Source organism: Mobula birostris, chromosome 24 (assembly GCF_030028105.1).
Source record: "Mobula birostris isolate sMobBir1 chromosome 24, sMobBir1.hap1, whole genome shotgun sequence".
NCBI lineage: Eukaryota > Metazoa > Chordata > Chondrichthyes > Myliobatiformes > Myliobatidae > Mobula > Mobula birostris.
The window spans coordinates 2,740,688-2,762,950 of record NC_092393.1 but is presented as its reverse complement, the minus strand read 5'-3'; the positions used below and the strand labels follow the sequence as shown (position 1 = coordinate 2,762,950).

At 44.9% G+C, this 22,263-nt stretch overlaps 2 protein-coding genes across 2 annotated transcripts in view; both read right to left on the bottom strand.

Moving 5' to 3' along the window:
• LOC140187433 (medium-chain acyl-CoA ligase ACSF2, mitochondrial-like) overlaps positions 1-22,263 on the bottom strand; it is a 174,413-nt gene that overhangs the window by 75,740 nt on the left and 76,410 nt on the right. The window lies entirely within an intron of this gene.
• LOC140187321 (sin3 histone deacetylase corepressor complex component SDS3-like) overlaps positions 1-22,263 on the bottom strand; it is a 28,431-nt gene that overhangs the window by 5,036 nt on the left and 1,132 nt on the right. The window contains exons 3-4 of the mRNA XM_072242498.1: positions 13,175-13,288; positions 8,725-8,821 (exon numbers count right to left, since the gene is read on the bottom strand). Of these exons, the coding sequence (XP_072098599.1) occupies positions 8,725-8,821; positions 13,175-13,288 (211 nt within the window). The remainder of the gene's footprint in view (positions 1-8,724; positions 8,822-13,174; positions 13,289-22,263) is intronic.

Here is a 22,263-nt window from a genome sequence, read left to right as displayed (position 1 = left end):
TAGACAGGGTCTGATTAGGAACAGTCAACATGGATTTGTGCGCAGAAGGTCATGTTTGACAAATCTTATTGTATTTTTTGAAGAGGTTACAGGGAAAGTTGACGAGGGTAAAGCGGTAGATGTTGTCTATATGGACTTCAGTAAGGCCTTTGACAAGGTTCCATATGGAAGGTTGGTTCGGAAGGTTCAATCGTTAGGTATTAATATTGAAGTAGTAAAATGGATTCAGCAATGGCTGGATGGGAGACGTCAGAGAGTAGTGGTGGATAACTGTTTGTCAGATTGGAGGACGGTGTGTAGTGGTGTGCCTCAGGGATCTGTACTGGGTCCAATGTTGTTTGTCATATACATTAATGATCTGGATGATGGGGTGGTAAATTGGATTAGTAAGTATGCAGATGATATTAAGATAGGTGGAGTTGTGGATAATGAAGTAGGTTTTCAAAGCTTGTAGAGAGATTTAGTCCAGTTAGAAGAGTGGGCTGAAAGATGGCAGATGGAGTTTAATGCTGATAAATGTGAGGTGCTACATTTTGGTAGGACTAATCAAAATAGGACATATATGGTAAATGGTAGGGCATTGAAGAATGCAGTAGGACAGAGGGATCTAGGAATAATGGTGCATAGTTCCCTGAAGGTGGAATCTCATGTGGATAGGGTGGTGAAGAAAGCTTTTGGTATGCTGGCCTTTATAATCAGAGCATTGAGTATAGGAGTTGGGATGTAATGTTGAAATTGTACAAGGCATTGGTAAGGCCAAATTTGGAGTATTGTGTACAGTTTTGGTCACTGAATTATAGGAAAGATGTCAACAAAATAGAGAAAGTACAGAGAAGATTTAACTAGAATGTTACCTGGGTTTCATCACCTAAGTTACAGAGAAAGCTTGAACAAGTTGTGTCTTTATTCTTTGGAGCGTAGAAGATTGAGTGGGGACTTGATAGAGGTGTTTAAAATTATGAGGGGGATTGATAGAGTTGACGTGGATAGGCTTTTTCCATTGAGAATGGGGGAGATTCAAACAAGAGGACATGAGTTGAGAGTTAAAGGGCAAAAGTTTAGGGGTAACATGAGGAGGAACTTCTTTACTCACAGAGTGATAGCTGTGTGGAACGAGCTTCCAGCAGAAGTGGTTGAGGCAGGTTCGATGTTGTCATTTAAGGTTATGTTGGATAGATATATGGACAGGAAAGGAATGGAGGGTTATTGGCTGAGTGCAGGTCGGTGGGACTAAGTGAGAGTAAGAGTTCGGCATGGACTAGAAGGGCTGAGATGGCCTGTTTCCCTGCTGTAATTGTTATATGGTTATATGTTTATATAATTAAACAGCAATCCTAGAAAATGATATTTCAAACACCAGCAAAAAGCAAAGAAGGAATATCGGGTCATTTTGACTGCCCTGATATATGTGAACTTGTTGTCAGAAACAGTAGAAAATATGGACAACATCAGTGCCAATTTTCCAGCACAGACTGCCCAGTGCCTCAGGCAGGGGGTCAGCAAATCTCAAGAATCAGGTGAGTTGTAGCAAAGTTGAAGCTTAGGCAACCATGACAACTCTTGTTGATTCCTTGAGGCACTGCTGGAGAGGAACCAAGGTGAACACCAGAATAAACTTCACCCTAAAGGTGAGATAGATTCAGAGAGAATGGACCAACCCCAGGAAGTGTACTTCTGCTGCAGTCACTGGAGGTGGACATGCAGGAGGAAAGCTGAGAGGTGAAGCTAAGCCTGGCAAGCCCAGCTTTTTGCTTTGGAGAGTTCCCCAAGGTCTGTAGAGCAGAAGGGGATGTGCTTACATTCGTTCCACAGGCGTCACAAAAGATGCTCTAGCATTAGCTGCCTTAAGGATAAGAACAGGCAGACATATTAGCGATCTGATAATCCTACCATGTTGCTGTAGGAGATCTCAAGGACAGCTATACATAAGCCACATGAGTGTGCAAGAACATGGAAGACAGAATGTGGGGTTCGCTATGTTGGCCAACAAAACAGAAGTGTTTTTTAAAATGATGACAGATTAGTTAATGTTGTATTCAAAAGGAGTTGGGTACACTTGTACACAAGTTCACTGAAAACCAACAAGATGGCTCTGCAAGCGATTGGACCTTTATTATAAGAGGATCTGAGTATAGCTTGTTATAGTTACACAGGGCCTTGCTGAGCTGGTACCTGGAGTAACATGGACAGTTTCCACTCAACAAAAGGGGATTGACTTGCTATGGATGGAATCCAGTGGATATTCATGGGCTGGTTCAAAGGATAATAGGTTTGCTGTTTGGGAACAGTTGACCACAGACGAGGCCTGTATTCAGTAGAATTTTGAAGAATGAGAAGAGATCTCATTGAGACTTACAAAATTCTTACGGGGCTCGATGTGCCGAATGAGAAGTCCAGAACCACGGGGTCACAGTCTCTGAACAGGCTATTTAGCACTGAGGTGAGGAGACATCTCTTCTCCCAGAGCGTGTCTCTACTCAAAGGCCTATGGAGGTTCAATCATTGAGTTTGTTCAAGAAAGAGAGGTGGGCTTCTGAGCATTACAGGAATCAACGGATATGTGGACAGTGGATGGCACCGAGGAGGAGGAGTAGGCATGATCTTGATCAAATGGCCTCCTCCTGCTCCTGCAATCAGGCAGGCTGGTGGAATACCAGCTGATCCACTGGCGAGAGTAAAGTGCAAGGATAGGGTGCAAGGATAGGGTGCAAGAGTAGAGTACAAGGGAACTGAAGCTTACTGCAGATGCAGAAACTCCACACCTGAAACTCTGGCAATCCTAAGAAACACCCCACTCTGAATTTAGGATGTATTGCACCTGGAGAGAGCACAGAATACTCAAATGATTCTGCAGATGCACAGGAGAGAGCATCCTAACATGCCGCATCACTGCATGGTACAGAAACTGCACGACGGACAGGAAGGCTCTGCAACAGCCCAACGTACTGACACCTGCACCAGCCAAACCACCATCAAGGATATAAATACAGAAAGGTACCAGGAAGGGACCGTAGTATCACGCACCGAGTTCATAGACTGGTTGTCCACTCCCATCAGGGAGGAGATTACATAGCGTCCAAGCCAGGACCAGCAGACACAGGAACAGTTACCTTTCCCCAAGCAGTGAGAATGATGAACACCCCCACTCACTAGTCCACCCTCCACTCCCCAGCACCTTTACCATTTCCTCTCAGAGTCACCTTATGTACAGACACTCATGTTGCTAGTGTCACTGCATCGGCAATCTATGTATAAGCTATCACGTAATTATATTTTTGTGTTTTTTTATTATTGTGTTCTTTATATTATTGTGCTTCATCAGGTCCAGAGTAACAATTATTTTGTTTTGCTTTACACTTGTGTAGGGAAATGACATTAAACGATCTTGAATGGAGTAAGGTTAGGAGAGCAGGGTAGGTCTCCAATTAGCCAGAAACTTACTGACAAGAGCATGTTTGAAGTGCTGAAGAACCTGCTGATGTTCCCAGCACTCTCCCAGGAGAGGAACAGCAAGGGTTAATTGTGAAGTGTTGCTCTCTTTATCCTGCCCCCTTCCAACAGGAACAGAAAGGCACCACCTTGCTCTGTCACACAAGCAGGTGGCTTGTTTTTGGAGCTTGGAGATAAGGTGGGCAGTTCCTGCTCTAACTGCTCCCTCTCAGTGAAGCCGATTCTGCTACTTATCCAAAAGGTTTTCAGAATTTTCCAAATTGCTCAACAAGTAGGAACGGAAAGGGAAGTAAACAGCAGTAAGATTGAAATGAGTTTCCGTCAGCAGCTTCCTGCAATCACCTACATACTCTACAAAGAGTGCTGATCAGCACGCAGTGCACACAGTACAGATACTGGCTCCACAAATGGCCCTTCATTCACTTCCACTGTACATCACCCCCTCATTCATTCTCATCTACAAGATTTCCTTTATTTCTTTAGCCAGCTGACAACTTGATATTAGATTTAGCTACCTTCATTTTTTTCTTAAATTAGCTTGCTTTTGATAAACTATTTCCCCTTGTAACCTTGCGCTTTGATCAAGGTCCTGACAGCAAACCAGCTGGCAGATCACTTTCAGCCAAAAAGGTCTTTGGAATGGTCAGGAGAATTGGATGGGGAGAAGGTGGTGTCATAACAATAATTGCTGAAATTGACACAACATGCAGTCCATGCAGTACAGTCCTCAGCCAGGTTTCCTCTATATCCTAAGTAATTTCCTGAGGCTCTTCCCTGAGCCTCATCCAAGGCCAGTTTATTGCTTGCCTGTAATGGGACTGACACTTGTCACAGGCCTCTAGTTGTCGAACACAAACTGGTGCCTTTTCTCTGAACAACCCTGGTGAGCGTAGCCTCAGCCCGGGGTCAATAGAGCCACTCAGAGAAAAAGCTGATCAGGATCTAACAGATTGTCTCATCAGCTATCTTAACCCTCTCTCAGATTTTGATTCGTCCTTAATGCTATCCTAAGACGCTGAGACATAAGAGCAGAATTAAGCCATTTGACCCATCAAGTCTGCTCTGCCATTCAATTTTGGCTGATCCTTTTATCCCTTCCTCAGCCCCACTCCCCAGCCGTCTCCCCGTAAGCTTTGGTGCTATGTCCAATCATATTAATCATATTAATTCCCAGTCATATTACACCCAATGACCTGGCCTCCACAGCTGCCTTGTGGTGACAAATTCCACACATTCACCACTATCTAGCAAAAGAAATGTCTCCACATCTTTGTTTTAAATGGATGCCCCTCTATCCTAAACACAAAATAATCTGCAGATGCTGTTGTCAAAGGAACACTCACAATGCGCTGGAGGAACTCAGCAGGTCAGTCAGCATCAGTTGAAAAGATTAGTCGACGTTTCGGGCCGAAACCCTTCGTCAGGACTGAAGGAAGAACTTTGGGGAGGGTTTGAAGAATGCTGGTAGTTGAAGCAGGAAGGTGATTGGAGGAGAACAATGCGAAGTAGTAGAAGGAGCCGGGAGATCCTGTCTGTTGTGGGGACGGAGCGGAGGTGCTCGACGAAGCGGTCCCCCGATCTGCGTCGGCTTTCACCGATGTAGAGGAGGCCGCACCGGGAAGCTCCACTCCGTCTGCCACAACAGACAGGATCTCCCGGTAGCCACCCACTTCAACTCTGCTTCCCATTCCCATTCAGATATGTCCATACATGGCCTCCTCTACTGCCATGATGAGGCTAAACTCAGGTTGGAGGAGCAACACCTCATATACCGACTAGGTAGTCTCCAGCCCCTTGGTATGAACATAGAATTCTCCAACTTCCGGTAATTCCCTCCCCCTCCCTTCCTCTATCCCTATTTCACATCACCTCCCTCATAGTTCCGCCTCCTTCTACTACTTCGCATTGTTCTCCTGCCAATCACCTCCCTGCTTCCCCTCCCCCACCCCTTTGTCTTTCAAATTACTGTTTTTTTCAACTACCAGCATTCTTCAAACCCTCCCCAAAGTTCTTCCTTCAGTCCTGACGAAGGGTTTCCGCCCGAAACGTCGACTAATCTTTTCAACCGATGCTGACTGACCTGCTGAGTTCCTCCAGCGCATTGTGAGTGCCCCTCTATCCTGAGGTTGTGCCCTCTTGTCCTAGACTCCCCTATCATGGGAAACATCATTTTTACATCTACTCTGCCTAGGCCTTTCAATATTCAAAAGGTTTCAATGAGATTCCCCCCCCACCCCCAATCCTTCTAAATTCCAGTGAGTATAGGCCCAGAGCCTATAATGGTCAGAATCAGATTTATTATCACCGGCATGTGATGTGAAATTTATTAACTCAATTGATAGCCCTTTTATTCCCAGAATTATCCTTGCAAACTTCCTCTAAACTCTCTCCAATGCCAGCACATCTGTTCTAAGATGAAGGGCCCAAAATTGTTCAGGTGAGGCCTCACATGTGCCTTATAGAGGAGAGCCTCAGCATCACATCCTTGCTCTTGTATTCTAGACCTGATGAAATGAATACTAACATGGCATTTGCCTTCCTCACCACAGACTCTACCTGCAAGTTGACCTTAAGGTTGTTCAGCATGGGGACTCCCAAGTCCTTCTGCATTTCAGATTTTTGTATTTCCTCCCTATTTAGAAAATAGTCTGCACATTTATTTCTACTACCAAAGAGTATGACCATGCATTTTCCAACATTGTATTTTATTTGCTACTTTCTTGCCCATTCTCCTAATCTGTCTGAGTCCTTCTGCATCCTACCTGTTTCCTCAACACTACCTGCCCCTCCACCAATCTTCGTATCATCTGCAAGCTTGGCAATGAAGCCACATGTTCCATCATCTAAATCATTTATATACAGCATTAAAAGAAGCAGTTCCCACACCAACCCCTGCAGAACACCACTGGTCACTGGCAATCAACCAGAAAAGGATCCTTTTATTCCCACTCACTGCCTCCTACCAGTCAGCCAATACTCTAACCATGTTAGTAACTTTCCTGTAATACCATGGCCTCTTAACTTGGTAAGCAACCTCATGTGTGGCACCTCGTCAAATGCCTTCTGTAAGTCCGAATATACAACATCCACTGCTTCCCTTTTTTCAATCCTACTTGTAATCTCAAAGAATTCCTACAGGTTCGTCAGTCAAGAGTTTCCCTTAAGGAAACCATGCTGACTTTGTCCTATCTTGCCCTGTGTCACCAAGTACTCCATAATCTCATCCTTAACAATCCTCCCAACCACTGAGATCAGGTTAACTGGTCTATCTCTTCCTTTCTGCTGCCTCCCTCCTTTCTTAAAGAGTGGAGTGACTTTTGCAATTTTCCAGTCCGCTGGCACCATGCCAGGGTCCAATGATTTTTGAAAGATCATTACTCATGCCTCCACAATCTCTACCACTGTCTCTTTCAGAACCCTTTGGTAGATGATAAGACCAGCAACATTGGTAACACCATTGAGGGCTCCACTAGAGAGCTGTGTCTATTAACTGGAATATTTTTAGCTGTGCATCAAAACCAATCTGTAAGTTCGCATATCAAATTCCTAACCCTTCCATCTTGTAAAGTAGTTGAATGGAGATACCTGATCTAGATCTCATTTAAGTACTAGATTGTAAATGACTAATGGATTTCCTTCAAGAGATTCAGTTTAGTAAATACATAATAGAGAATACGACAAATTAAACAAGGCACTTTCGAAGAAATAACTGAAGAGGGAAAACACAAAGATTTTTTCTCTTTACTCTGTAAGTAAGACTTGACCTGATGTGGGTTCCAGTTGGACATTGGAGAATGAAACCTGCAGACTCCTAGTTTAGCTGCAAAGACTGAGCCGCTTGCATCTCTTGGTCAGAAACCTGATGCTGTGCTGCAGCAGTCCATAGTTCCTTTCAGGCAGCTCCTCCCTGCATCACCCAACAAGGACAATTCATTCCATATCTGGTTTTCTGCAGGCTTCCTGCCTGTTTATCCAAAGGACTTACACACACACACTCACACATACACTCTCACACACACACACACACACACAGAGGAATTATACTTCGTAATGGGTGTGTCAATATTTACAATCATGGAGTTTCATTGGCGAGATTGAAAATCTTCCACAGCAAAACGTTCTGCCAAACAGGTTTCTGTGACTGTGAACAAAGGGAGTCAGGCTTCTGTTCAGAGGCTATGTTTAGTAAACTGAGGATTAGTAACTGAGCAACTGAGAACATTTAACTCCTAGAACAAGTCTTTTTCTTATTTAAATGTTATGTTTGGATCACAAATCCTTAGACTGGGATGTGGTTTGGGATATTGGAATTCTATATTTGGATTGGGTTGTTTTTTTGGATTAGAGACGTTTACCCAGACTTGACTATGATACGTGGTCAGTGAATGCAGAGGTGCTGAAGGCTGATACATAGGTCTAGGCTAATTGTTAGAAGTCTACTGTCTGTTTCTTCAGTACAGGAGGTAGGAGAATGAGGCTGCAGGTGGACATCTTTCTCAGGACAGGACTATGGCCGGTGTATGTGTGTTCTCAGCCCAAATCTGTCCATTCCAAAGTTTTACAAGGTCCTAACAGGAAATTAAGCTGTAAATATTTTGCTGGAAATGGCACCATGGAGGTTGAATTACACCACAGGTCACCCGGAAACTGGATTAAAGCTCTAAAAGTTCTAAATCCCACCGTGGAAACAGGAATTTGAATTGTCAATTGAGTAAAATTCAACTATAAATGTTGAGAGTGAGAGTCAGAGAAGGGGTCCTCTGTGGAATAGTCAGGTCAGTCTCTTCATTCTTGCTCATCTCCTCTCTGTAAATTTCGTCTATCATCTTCAATCTGAGCCTCAGTCTGTGCAGCTTCTGCGAATGAGTCTGGTTTATTTCTATTTCCTCCTCTGAATCCTGTGCAGCTCAGATGGTGTCCCCTAAACCTCTTTCACTCCATGGAGAATAAGCCCAGTTTCTGCAGTCCTCCCTCACCATAGACCAGTTCTTCTCAATCCCAACTTGCTTCTCCTAGCCTTGACATGTTACCTAAAGTGTGGTGATTCACACAACACAATACTCCTATTAAGGCTTTAAAGTAATATTTTTTATGCATAGGTTCAACATTGAACACAGATTTTGCAGTCTCTGCCACTATCTACAAGGCCCGGGATCGATGGCCCTCTCAAAATATTCTGCCACCTAGCCGTGCACAGAGCCTCTGCCCCCTCCAAGCTCACTATACTCAGCATGGTTCTCATCGAACTCTTTACCAGAGCTGCACTGGACGTACCTTCACGATGTCCCGGCACCTCTCCTCCTTCCTTTGTTGTTGAGAGAGCCCTGGCTTTAATCGCTGCAGCTCCCGCCCTTGTTGGATGGTGCTCTGCCTGTATGTGAAACACCTTTATTCAAAGGTCTCTCACTTTCTGTTAGCTTTAACCTCCCCACAGCCTCGATTAACAGCAGCAATTGCCAGCTGAGGCTGGAGACACACTTCTTATCAGATGTGACCAAGTCCAGGCCCTGGTTCTGCTGAATCCTCAGGATAATGAGTTTGCATCTGTTTGCTCTGTGACCTCTTGCCCCTTGGGCAAATACAAAGGCTTTTAAACATGTAGCCGCAGGCATAAAGCCAGGTTGTCTCCTGCCCTAACCAGATTCTCAAATGGACCTCTCATATGCTGGTAATGAATTCCTGTTCTCTCGGTCTCCCTTGTCATGACCCTTGCCCCTTGTCATGACCCTTGCACTTTGCTTTACCTGACTGCATTTTCTCCAGAGCCAAAACATGATATTCCGTGTTCTCTTTTTCTTTTACCACCTCAGAGTAATTTTGAATGGAATGATCTGCGCACAAATACAAGCTCTTCACTGTATCTTGGTACAGGTGAAAGCACCAACATAAGGTGCTGGCCCCTTTAGTGGTGAGGTGGCCTTGTCTATGCAGTGGTAACAGCAGATCATGAGAAAGTGCACATTTCTATGGCTGTAGCTTGGTGGCCCACCAGGTTGTCTCGTGGCCTGGGCAGGACACTGCCCCTGCACATTGCCCACCAGACTGTCTCGTGTCCTGGGCAGGTGGCAGCCCCTGCACGTTGCCCACCAGACTGTCTCGTGTCCTGGGCAGGTGGCAGCCCCTGCACGTTGCCCACCAGGTTGTCTCATGGCCGGGGCAGGAGATTGCCCCTGCACGTTGCTCGTGTATCACCTCGCAGGTGCTCACGCCACGGGTTCTTGCTCCTGAGACGGTAATCGACAGGGCAGAATGGGAGTGGAGCTAGGCTCAGCAGATTCTCCCTGTCAGCCTGGCATCATGTCCCGTTGCTACAGCCACCCACTGCCTCCTTGATGGACTGCTTTACTGACCGTAAAGATGTCTATGACTTTGTTCAATGCGATTCAACTCTGTTTTTCACTTTCCAAGACAGACTGCTGTCCAATATAAACTTTGGCACAGCTAAATCAGCTGTGTGTCTGAAGCCAGTGCGGAACCCAAGCCTGGCCTCTCACAGTCAACTATGTCTACATTGTCATCCCCACTGACACGAGACATAGATCACTGTGGCTACCTCTACATTGTGGACCTCTGCTCGGCAACACTGTGGGCCGCAGATCAGTCAGACAAACAACACAGGTACACAAACGAAGGGTCTCAGCCCGAAACATCAACTGTACCTCTTCTTAGAGATGCTGCCCGCCCTGCTGTGTTCCCCAGCAACTTTTATGTGTGTTGCTTGAAATTCCAGCATCTGCAGATTTCCTCATGTTTACACAAAGCAAAGCTGCATCTCCATGCAGTGTTCTGGAGACCCACCTGATCCAATGGTTTGAATATGTAATTATCTCCTGTGCCCAGGGCCACATTTACCCCCTACTCGGTGCTACTGAAAGAACCATCATTAACCTCTTTGCTACTTTTCCAGCTGGCTGTGCAGAAATTGGCCATTGTGCTTTCTACAGTCCATCAGTGGCCACACTGCGACAATTGTGACACATCATGGGACATCCTGACAGCAGCATGAAAGGTGCTATCGAAATGCAACTCCAGAAGACCAGGAAGTGAGCACAACCATACCCGCACGGAATGCACATTAAACAGCAGCTTTGTCAGCAAGACACACGTCCCAACAATGAGTGAAAATGTCTGCTCAGGAGTGGGAATGCTGGAGGCAGAAGCTGACCATTCAGGCATCCAGACCTCATCAGTCATTTGTATCATAACCCCAGATTCTCATCTTTGCTCCAAATCTTTCAATATCTTTCGAAACAAAAACTTACCACTCCTTGAGAATTCAGTTTTTCAGTACCACAGTCACTGGAGAGAATCCCAGTAGTCACAGGCTTCCAGTCAGAGAGGCTTCCATCTACGACCATTCCCTGGCTTCTCCCACAAATCCAAATTACTACCTCATCTTGAATGCTTCATTCTTGACCAACCTCGCATGCGAGATCTTGTCAAAGACACTGCTGAAGTCTACTGCCTTGCCTTGTTAACTTTCATGGTAATTTTGTCGATAAACTCTATAAGATTGGTTAGAAATGACCTACCAGGCACATAGCTGCTTTGACTATTCCTATTCAGGCCCCATCTATCCAAATACTAATACAGTATAACCGTTCCCTAAGAATACCTTGCAATAACTTACCCAATACAGTACTGATGTCAGGCTCAGTACCCTATAATTTCCTGGCTTATTCTTAGAGCCTTTCTTAAATAACGAAACAACAATCCTCCAGCACCTCACCATGGCTGAGAATGTTTTAAGTATCTCTGCCAGGTCCCCTGCAATTCCTGCATTTGCCTCCCACAGGGTCCAAGAGAACACCTTGTGAGGCCCTGGGGGTTTGTCCACCCTAAATTGTCTCAATACAGCAAACACCTCCTCCCCTCTAACCTGCATAGGGTCCATGACCTCACCGTTGCTTTGTCTCATTTCCACAGACTCTGTGTCTGTCCTGAGAAAATACACACACAAAAAAATCTATTTAAGATCTCCACAACTTCTTTCAGCTCCGTGCATCGTGACCGCTCTGATCTTGCAGGGGACCAATTTTGTCATTTGCTCTCAATGTATCTGTCGAAGCCATTGGGATTTTCTTTCACCTTGTCTGCTGGAGCAACCTCATGCCTGTCTGATTTCCTTTCAAATGTCCTCTTGCATTTTGTATACTCTATCAGCTCTTCATTTGTATACTCTATCAGCCAAGTACACCTTTGACAGAAAATAACCTGCCCCAATCCAAACTTGCTAGATCCTTTCTCCAATTTAGAATCTCAACCCAAGGACCAGGCCTATTCTTCTCCATAATTATCTTGAAATCTGTTCCGTCTCATTCCTTAATTTGAGATCTAGTATTTCACTCTCTCTAGTTGGGACCTCTATGGACTGGTCCAGGAGACATTCCTAAACATGTCTGACAAACTCTGTCCCATCTAGTCTTTTTACAGTATGGGAATCCCAGTCAAAGTGTGAAAAGTTAAGATTACCTACTATCACAACCTTACGTTTCTTGGAACAGTCTGCGATCTCTCTCCAAATTTGCCACTTAAATCCTGTCGATTGTTGGGTGGTCTATGATACCATCATGCCTTTCTTATTTCTCAGATTCACCCATAATGCCTTAGTAGATTTCTCCAGTCTGTCCTGTGACATCTTCCTTGACTAGTAATGCCTGCTCTTCCCTTTAATTCCTCCCACTGCTTCACAGCTAAAACAAAAGAACCCTGGAATACTTAGCAGCCCGTCCTGCCCCTCCTGCAACCAACTCTCACTAATGGCTACAACGTCATAATTCCACTTGCTGATCGATGCCTGAAGCTCACCCGCCTTTCCGACAATACTCCTTTCATTGAAATACACACAACTTAGAACATTAGTCCCACCATGCTCAGTCTTTTGATTCCTGGCATTGTATGAAGCTTAACAACATTTTCCCCATAACCACTCTGCTATCTGCTCCGGCGCTCTCGTTCCACTTCCTTGCAACTCTAGTTTAAACCTGCACAGCCTCAGAATAGAGGGGTACCCACTTAGAATGGAGGTGAGGCGGAATTTCTTTCACCAGAAGATGGTGAATCTGTGGAACTTGTTATCACAGAGAGCTGGTGGAGACCAGAGGTTGATAGATTCTCGATGTCAGGGTGTGAAAGGTTATGGGGAGAAGGCAGGAGAGGGAAATGGATCAGCCATGATCAAATGGTGGAACAGACTCAACGGGCCAAATGGCCTACTTCTGCTTCAATTTCTCACGGACTTATAATGCTCTGAGAACTGCACTGAATGGACATACACCTGTGATGTTAAATCATTTCCACTGAACGGACATACACCTGTGGTGCTCACCACAGGGGCAGCTCGTACAAATGCTAACTTCAATCCAGGTGAGATGGAGATTTTCAGGTCTTCAACACAAACCTCAGTGTGGATAAATAAACTGCAAACTTTGCCCACAGCGTTGCACTTAAAGGTGAGCTGCAGAACTAGACTGCAGACAGTCTGGTTACCTCACAGCCTACACTGGACAGTGCACAGAGTACCACTCTGATTGAAAGACTGGTGTTTATTGATATTACACTGCAGTCTTTGCCAGGTTCATCCAGAACACTGATATAATGAAGATATTCAAAAACAGACCTCCCAACTGGGAACACAGACCACAGGAGAAGCTGGAGGTTTACTGCCACTTGCGTTCCCGAACAGCAATCGGCTCTGACACGTTTACAGAACTGAGGTGCTCACTGTGCATTCACCACTATAGTTGGACCTACAGCTGAGATTTTGGTGACCAGGTTGCCTTTGGTTACAAGTGTGAGCTCGAGGCAGTGCAATGAGGACACCAGGGCCCTCAGTAAACTACACGAACAAAGAATACAATATCAGATCAGAAGCAGAGAGGGAAATGTACCAAAAGCTAAAGAGAAATGAGCAGTTTGATACCAAAGAGAAAAGTAAAACAAAAATTACATTTTCCGATCTAAAATCCACTATCAGATTGGTCATACACAATTTAATGTCACAGAGTCATACAGCACAGAAACATGTCTCTTGATGTCTATATTGACCATCAGTAACCTTTCTGCAGCCTTCCCATTCACTAGCACTTGGTTTATAGCCTTGGTGATATCTACGCTCGTCCAGACACTCCTTAAATGTTGTTAGAATCTCTGACCTCCACCACGCACCTCGGAAAAGGGTTGTGCTTTACAATCACCCTTTACATGAAAATATTCCTCCTCCTAATCCTTTAATCCCCTATCCTAATCCTGTCAATGTCCCTCATAATTGTGTATACCTCAGTTGAATTTCCTCCCCAGGTTTCTCCACTCCGAGGAAAACAAACACAACTTATCCATTTTCTCCTCTGAGATGAAATGCCTCATCCTGGTGGATCTCTAGTGCAGTCACATCCTTCCCATAGAGCACTGATTAGAACCGCAAAGAATACTCCCACTGTGGTTTATAAAACTGCACAGTTAACCTCTCTGCACTTATACTTTGTGTCCTATCTAATGAGGCCAAGCACCCTGTACACCTTTATCACCTGTACCTGTACACCTTTATCAGCACCTGTACCTTTATCACCGCCTGTACCTGTACAGCTTTATCACCACCTGTACCTTTATCACCTTTATCACCACCTGTACATTTATCACCTTTATCACCGCCTGTACCTTTATCACCACCTGTACACCTTTATCAGCACCTGTACCTTTATCACTGCCTGTACCTGTACACCTTTATCACCACCTGTACCTTTATCACCTTTATCACCACCTGTACCTTTATCACTTTTATCACCACCTGTACCTTTATCACCACCTGTACACCTTTATCACCTGTACCTTTATCACTTTTATCACCATCTGTACCTGTACACCTTTATCACCACCTGTACCTTTATCACTAACTGTGCCCCACCTTCAAGAATCATTGGGCTTATACAATACTCCCTGTACATAACATCAATAGGATTAAATTCCCTCTGCTGTTGCTGTACCAATCCTACCAACTGCTCTGTATCGGTTTGTTCCACATTCAGAACACTGGCTCCAGTCTTCAGATCAAAGTCAAGTTTATTGGCCGATGTTCAAGTCCGTAATGAAAACCTGACTTGCAGCAGCATCTCCGTCACATTCGCTAGACAAGCAATGTTCACAAGAAAAATGTAAAACAGATTAAACACCTGCCACTGTCTTCATCCACAGCACGCTGGCCCTCTGTATGTTTGTAACACTTCTCATAGTTTAACCCAAGGGACCCGTGCGTGCTGGGCATGTCTTTCCTCCTGAGAAGGTGTCAGGAGTATTACATTTATCGTTCCCCAGTCCCCTCCCCAACTCCTGTATCTAGGGAGGTGCTGGATAGCAACAGATCATCTTGCAGTTTCTCGTCAGGCACATGAATGACACAGTATGTAGGAGGCAAGGGCCAGACTGATCCTAGAGTAGGTTACATTGGCGGCTGTTGGCTGAAGAGGCTGTACTGGGTTCAGTTACCCAGGATGAATCTCATCTCTGCCAGGTGGCTTGTTTACATTAGTTAGGCCAGTCTAAACAATCTTCATCCATCCATAATCTCTGCCATCTCCCTTACCTCCAGCTCCACTGGTTCATTGCCAGCCAGTTGCTTCATCGGCTGGACAGTGAGGCATGTCTGTCAACTGAGAATCCGGGTTCTGCTGCTCCCTCTGCCCTCTGTCCCTGATCACAGTCCCCACATCCTCGCCCCACACATCTCTCCTGCTTTTAATTAACCCCATTGTGAATCTCCCCTCCTTCAGCCCCCTCACTCTCCACCAAACTACTTTCATCTTCCTTCTGACCGTCCAACTCTCCTTATCTCCCCACCCTCTCCCTCATACCTTACCATTTAACCTTCTCCTTCCTTCCCTGCTCCGGATGACCTAGCCTCTCTCTTACTCTCTTCTGACTCTCCACAATCTCCTTGCACCGTCTCTTCTACCCACTTCTCCTACCTATCAATTCTCCATCTCATTCCCCCTCACCCTGCTTTCCAGACTGAGGAAACAGCACCAATGTCCCGGGGCCAGTCTTGATCTTGGGTGCTGTCTGTGTGGGGTTTGCATGTTCTTCCTCTGCCTGCTGGGCTTCCTCACACATCCCAAAGACATGCAGGTTGGTTCATTAATTTCCCCCTACAGGTGCTAAATGGCAGATTTCTTGGGAACTGATGGGACGTGCCCCGTTGCTTTTCCCACTTTTCCCTTGGTGCTAGATGTTGTGGTCAGTAGCAGAGGTGAACATTTTGTAGACGGTACATCGATATGGAGGGAGTAACAGGGTGGTGGATGGACTGTTTTGGATTGGATATTGGATAAAGAGTTTCATAAGAGTTGGACCTTCAGGACTGGGAACTCTTCCATTTTGTTCCTGACGTGTTTAGTAGGTGGTGGATCAAGAGGTGAGACACCATACGATGGCCAGCGTCCCACCCGTTTCTGCAGCAAGATGTCGATGAGGCTGGTTCAGTTAAAGCTTCTGTTTAACAGCTGACCCAAGGATGCTGATGGTGGGAATTTGGTTCTAGTAAAGACTTGGAGCTCGGAAAAAGTGAGGCAACAGACCCTTAACACCATAAATCAGCGAGTTATAACCATATAATAATTATAGCATAGAAACAGGCCATCTCAGCCCTTCTAGTCCACGCCGAACACTTACTCTCACCTAGTCCCACCGACCTGCACTCAGCCCATAACCCTCCATTCCTTTCCTGTGCATATATCTATCCAATTGGACTTTAAACGACAACATCGAACCTGCCTCAACCATTTCTACTGGAAGCTCATTTCACACAGCTACCACTCTCTGAGTAAAGAAGTTCCCCCTCATGTTACCCCTAAACTTCTGCCCCCTAACTCTCAACTCATGTCCTCTTGTTTGAATCTCCCCCACTCTCAATGGAAAAAGCCTATCCACGTCAACTCTATCAATCCCCCTCATAATTTTAAATACCTCTATCAAATCCCCCCTCAACCTTCTACCCTCCAAAGGATAAAGACCCAACTTGTTCAGCCTTTCTCTGTAACTTAGGTGCTGAAACCCAGGTGACATTGTTATGTCTCTCCTCTCGCTATGAAACGGCAACACCTCTTTTTCCCTTATTAGGGAGAGAGAGCCTATGGTATGTCGAATTACCGGGTAAACGAGTTGTCTTTGAGGTACTGCAAGTCTGTGTCTTTATTGATGCTTTGCTGCACACTTGAGTGCTCAGTGGGGGGGGGGGGTGCAGATGTTTTTCTGGTGGGGGGGTTGTTGCTTTGCTGCTGCTTATGCATGGGTGGGGGGAGCTTTGGGATTCGAACATTTAACTGTCATTCATTCTTCGAGGCCTTCCTCTGTTTTCATGGATATTTGAGAAGAAGAAAAATTTCAGGATGTATATTGTATACATTTCTCTGACATTAAATGTACCTACTGAATACTACAGGTAAGTGGTTAGACTCTCTCTTTCGGATGATCACTGCCTCAAACATTTGTTGCAGAAATGTTTCTTTCTGCTTATCAGCTCATGTCTGAATGAAATTGAAAATTGTACAGTGCAGTGAGAAAGAGGGTGTAAAATGAGGGTAGAAGCAAAAAGTAGTAAGGTGAAAAGTAAAACATAATTGTATAAGGGCTACGAGTGTTGTAAAAGCGAGCCTGAAGGTTTTGTGTGTCAATGCAAGGAGCATTCGTAACAAGGTGGATGAATTAAAAGTGCAGATTATTATTAATGAATATGATATAGTTGGGATCACAGAGACATGGCTCCAGGGTGACCAAGGGTGCGAGCTCAACATTCAGGGATATTCAATATTCAGGAGGGTGAGACATGAAAGAAAAGGAGGTGGGGTAGCATTGCTGGTTAGAGAGGAGATTAACACAATAGAAAGGAAGGACATTAGCCGGGAGGATGTGGAATCGATATGGGTAGAGCTGCATAACATTAAGGGGCAGAAAACGCTGGTGGGAGTTGTGTACAGGCCACCTAACAGCAGTAGTGAGGTTGGGGATGGTATTAAACAGGAAATTAGAAATGTGTGCAATAAAGGAACAGCAGTTATAATGGGTGACTTCAATCTACATGTAGATTGGGTGAACCAAATTGGTAAAGGTGCTGAGGAAGATGATTTCTTGGAATGTATGCGGGATGGTTTTTTGAACCAACATGTCGAGGAACCAACTAGAGAGCAGGCTATTCTGGACTGGGTATTGAGCAATGAGGAAGGGTTAATTAGCAATCTTGTCGTGAGAGGACCCTTGGGTAAGAGTGACCATAATATGGTGGAATTCTTCATTAAGATGGAGAGTGACATAGTTAATTCAGAAACAAAGGTTCTGAACTTAAAGAGGGGTAACTTTGAAGGTATGAGACGTGAATTAGCTAAGATCGACTGGCAAATGACACTTAAAGGGTTGACGGTGGATATGCAATGGCAAGCATTTAAAGATCGCATGGATGAACTACAACAATTGTTCATCCCAGTTTGGCAAAAGAATAAATCAGGGAAGGTAGTGCACCCGTAGCTGACAAGGGAAATTAGGGATAGTATCAATTCCAAAGAAGAAGCATACAAATTAGCCAGAAAAAGTGGCTCACCTGAGGACTGGGAGAAATTTAGAGTTCAGCAGAGGAGGACAAAGGGCTTAATTAGGAAAGGGAAAAAAGATTATGAGAGAAAGCTGGCAGGGAACATAAAAACTGACTGTAAAAGCTTTTATAGATATGTGAAAAGAAAAAGATTGGTTAAGACAAATGTAGGTCCCCTACAGACAGAAACAGGTGAATTGATTATGGGGAGCAAGGACGTGGCAGACCAATTGAATAACTACTTTGGTTCTGTCTTCACTAAGGAGGACATAAATAATCTTCTGGAAATAGTAGGGGACAGAGGGTCCAGTGAGATGGAGAAACTGAGGGAAATACATGTTAGTAGGGAAGTGGTGTTAGGTAAATTGAAGGGATTAAAGGCAGATAAATCCCCAGGGCCAGATGGTCTGCATCCCAGAGTGCTTAAGGAAGTAGCCCAAGAAATAGTGGATGCATTAGTGATAATTTTTCAAAACTCCTTAGATTCTGGACTAGTTCCTGAGGATTGGAGGGTGACTAATGTAACCCCGCTTTTTAAAAAAGGAGAGAGAGAGAAACTATGGAATTATAGACCAGTTAGCCTGACATCAGTGGTGGGGAAAATGCTAGAGTCAGCTATCAAAGATGTGATAACAGCACATTTGGAAAGTGGTGAAATCATCGGACAAAGTCAGCATGGATTTGTGAAAGGAAAATCATGTCTGACGAATCTCATAGAATTTTTTGAGGATGTAACTAGTAGAGTGGATAGGGGAGAACCAGTGGATGTGGTATATTTGGATTTTCAAAAGGCTTCAGACAAGGTCCCACACAGGAGATTAGTGTGCAAACTTAAAGCACACGGTATTGGGGGTAAGGTATTGATGTGGATAGAGAATTGGTTAGCAGACAGGAAACAAAGAGTGGGAATAAATGGGTCCTTTTCGGAATGGCAGGCAGTGACTAGTGGGGTACCGCAAGGCTCAGTGTTGGGACCCCAGTTGTTTACAATATATATTAATGACTTGGATGAGGGAATTAAATGCAGCATCTCCAAGTTTGCGGATGACACGAAGCTGGGCGGCAGTGTTAGCTGTGAGGAGGATGCTAAGAGGATGCAGGGTGACTTGGATAGGTTAGGTGAGTGGGCAAGTTCATGGCAGATGCAATTTAATGTGGATAAATGTGAGGTTATCCACTTTGGTGGCAAGAACAGGAAAACAGATTATTATCTGAATGGTACCCGATTAGGAAAAGGGGAGGTGCAGCGAGACCTGGGTGTCATTATACACCAGTCATTGAAAGTGGGCATGCAGGTACAACAGGCGGTGAAAAAGGCGAATGGTATGCTGGCATTCATAGCGAGAGGATTCGAGTACAGGAGCAGGGAGGTACTACTGCAGTTGTAGAAGGCCTTGGTGAGACCACACCTGGAGTATTGTGTGCTGTTTTGGTCCCCTAATCTGAGGAAAGACATCCTTGCCATAGAGGGAGTACAAAGAAGGTTCACCAGATTGATTCCTGGGATGGCAGGACTTTCATATGATGAAAGACTGGATCGACTAAGCTTATACTCGTTGGAATTTAGAATATTGAGGGGGGATCTTATTGAAACGTATAAAATCCTAAAGGGATTGGACAGGCTAGATGCAGGAAGATTGTTCCCGATGTTGGGGAAGTCCAGAACGAAGGGTCACAGTTTAAGGATAAAGGGGAAGCCCTTTTGGACCGAGATTAGGAAAAACTTCTTCACACAGAGAGTGGTGAATCTGTGGAATTCTCTGCCACTGGAAACAGTTGAGGCCAGTTCATTGGCTATATTTAAGAGGGAGTTATACATGGCCCTTGTGGCTACGGGGATCAGGGGGTATGGAGGGAAGGCAGGTACAGGGTTCTGAGTTGGATAATCAGCCATGATCATACTGAAGGGCGGTGCAGGCTCGAAGGGCCGAATGGCCTACTCTTGCACCTATTTTCTATGTTTCTATGTCATCAATAACTTAGAGAGTGCCTATGTATGACATTCTGTTGGAAGGAAGGTCATCACTGAAGCCACTGAAGACTTTTGTACCCTGAAGACAGTCTTAAACAACTCCTGCGAAGATGTCCTGGGGCTGGACTGATGTTCCTCCCACCATGACATCTTCTTTTGTGAGAGGTCTGACTCCAGCCACTGGAGGTTTATCCCTCGATGCCCAATGACTTTGGTTTTGCTGTGCTCCTGAATAGCACATTTGGTTAAATTGTGCATTTATGAAAGGTTTTTCACTTTCTCTTCACTGCTGTAATTCAGCTCTTCAGGCTGGGTTCGGGCAAAGGCTGAGAGGTCCTGAGCCTGGGTTTCAGTGAATGGGTCACTCAGGACTCAGTGCGGCTTGCTACCACCGATTGTGACAGTACACTGGGGTATTAGCAGTTCAAAACAGATGCAAGCATCATTTAAAGCTGTGACCCAACAATTAACATGAGACCTAAAGCCCAATGATTCCAACTTTTATCTTTAAAGCTTCTTGTAAAGAGAGCTGTCATAGATCTCGTGATGGCATTCAAGGGCAGGTGAAGGGATAGACCATAAGACCATAAGATATAGGAGCAGAATTAGGCCATTTGGCCCATCGAGTCTGCACTGCCATTTCATCATGGCTGATCCATTTCCCTCTCAGCCCCAATCTCCTGCCTTCTCCCGATATCCCTTCATGTCCTGACCAATCAAAATTCTATCAACCTCGGCCTTAAATATACCCAATGACTTGGCTTCCACAGCCACCTGTGGCCACAGATTCACAGCCCTTCACCAAAGGATGCCCCGTGCTTGCCCACAGAACTGTAGATAGGCCCAGTTGTGATCTCATCACAGTTCATTTGCCCAGATCATAACTGTATCCTTTGATTCAAGTGTCTTTATCTACCTTCACCACCTCCTCAGCTTGTTCCAGATAACCATCGCACTCGGTGTGAAAAACTTAATTTTCAGGTCTCCTTGAAGCTCCTCCCCACTCATCTTAAACCTGTCCTCTCTAGTTGCAGACTCACTTGCTGAAGAAAGACTCTTTTTATCCTGTATATGACCCTATTAATTCTATAAACATCTATAAGGTCCCTCTCAGCGTCCTATGTTCTAGAGAGAATAAATGGAGGCTGTCCGATCTCTCCTTATAAACGGTGCTCTCCATTCCAGGCAACACAGGCACGAGTCTCTTTGACAATCTCTCTGTTGGACCACAGCCTTCCTGTAGCACTGTGTGGTGACCAGAACAGAACTGCACACAATAGTCCATATGTTGCTTTATACTGTTGCACTTCTTATATGCAGTGCCTTGGCCTATGAATGCAAGCATAGCAAATGCCTTCTTCACCACTCTATCCACCTGTTTCACTGCTTTCAGCGAGCAATGTGCTCTGTATGTCTCACCGGAACGACCTCCCTCAGTGCATTATCTCACACTTATCCAGATTAAATTCCATCTGCCACCACCACCAACTTCCCAGATAATCTAAGTCCTATGTCCTTCTTCACTGTCAATGGATCCGCAGTTTCTGTGTCATCTCCAAGTGTACAAAACATTTACCCTACTTTCTCAACCAAGACATTTATACATATGACAAACAACAAGGGTCCCAGCATCATTTCCCAAAGTACAGTACTTGTTACAGATTTCCCGTCAGGGAAATGCCCATCCATCACAACCGCCTGCTTCCTATCAGCAAGCCATTTTGAATCCAGTTCATCCACATACCCCAAATGACTTGTGCCCCAATACGCTGGGGAACAATGCAGACTTTTACAAACGGCTTATTGAAATCCACATAAAGAATGCCTCCTACAGAGCCTTCATCAGTTTTCTTAGTTTTTTCCTCAGAAAACTCAGCAAGGAATGATCTCCTCTGCACAGAAGCAGGCTGACTCCTCCTAATTGGTACTTGCCTTCCAAGTAAACCGAAATCCCATTCATCAGAATCAACTGACTTTCCTACTGCAGCTGTAGAGCTTGGATCACTGGACCATAGTTTCCAGGGTTAACCACACTGGCAATTTTTAACAATTAGCCACATTCCCTCTAACACAGGACTGTGGGAACCGTGCTCAGGAAGTTATACAATGTGAAAGCAGACCCTTTGGCCCAATTGATTCACACCAACCAAGGTCCCTGTGCAAGCCAGTCAGATCTACCAGCATGGCCCACAACCTTCTAAACCTTTCCAATCCATCTACCCATCCAACTGCCTTTTCAAAGATGTTATTGTCTTTGTCTCCGCAA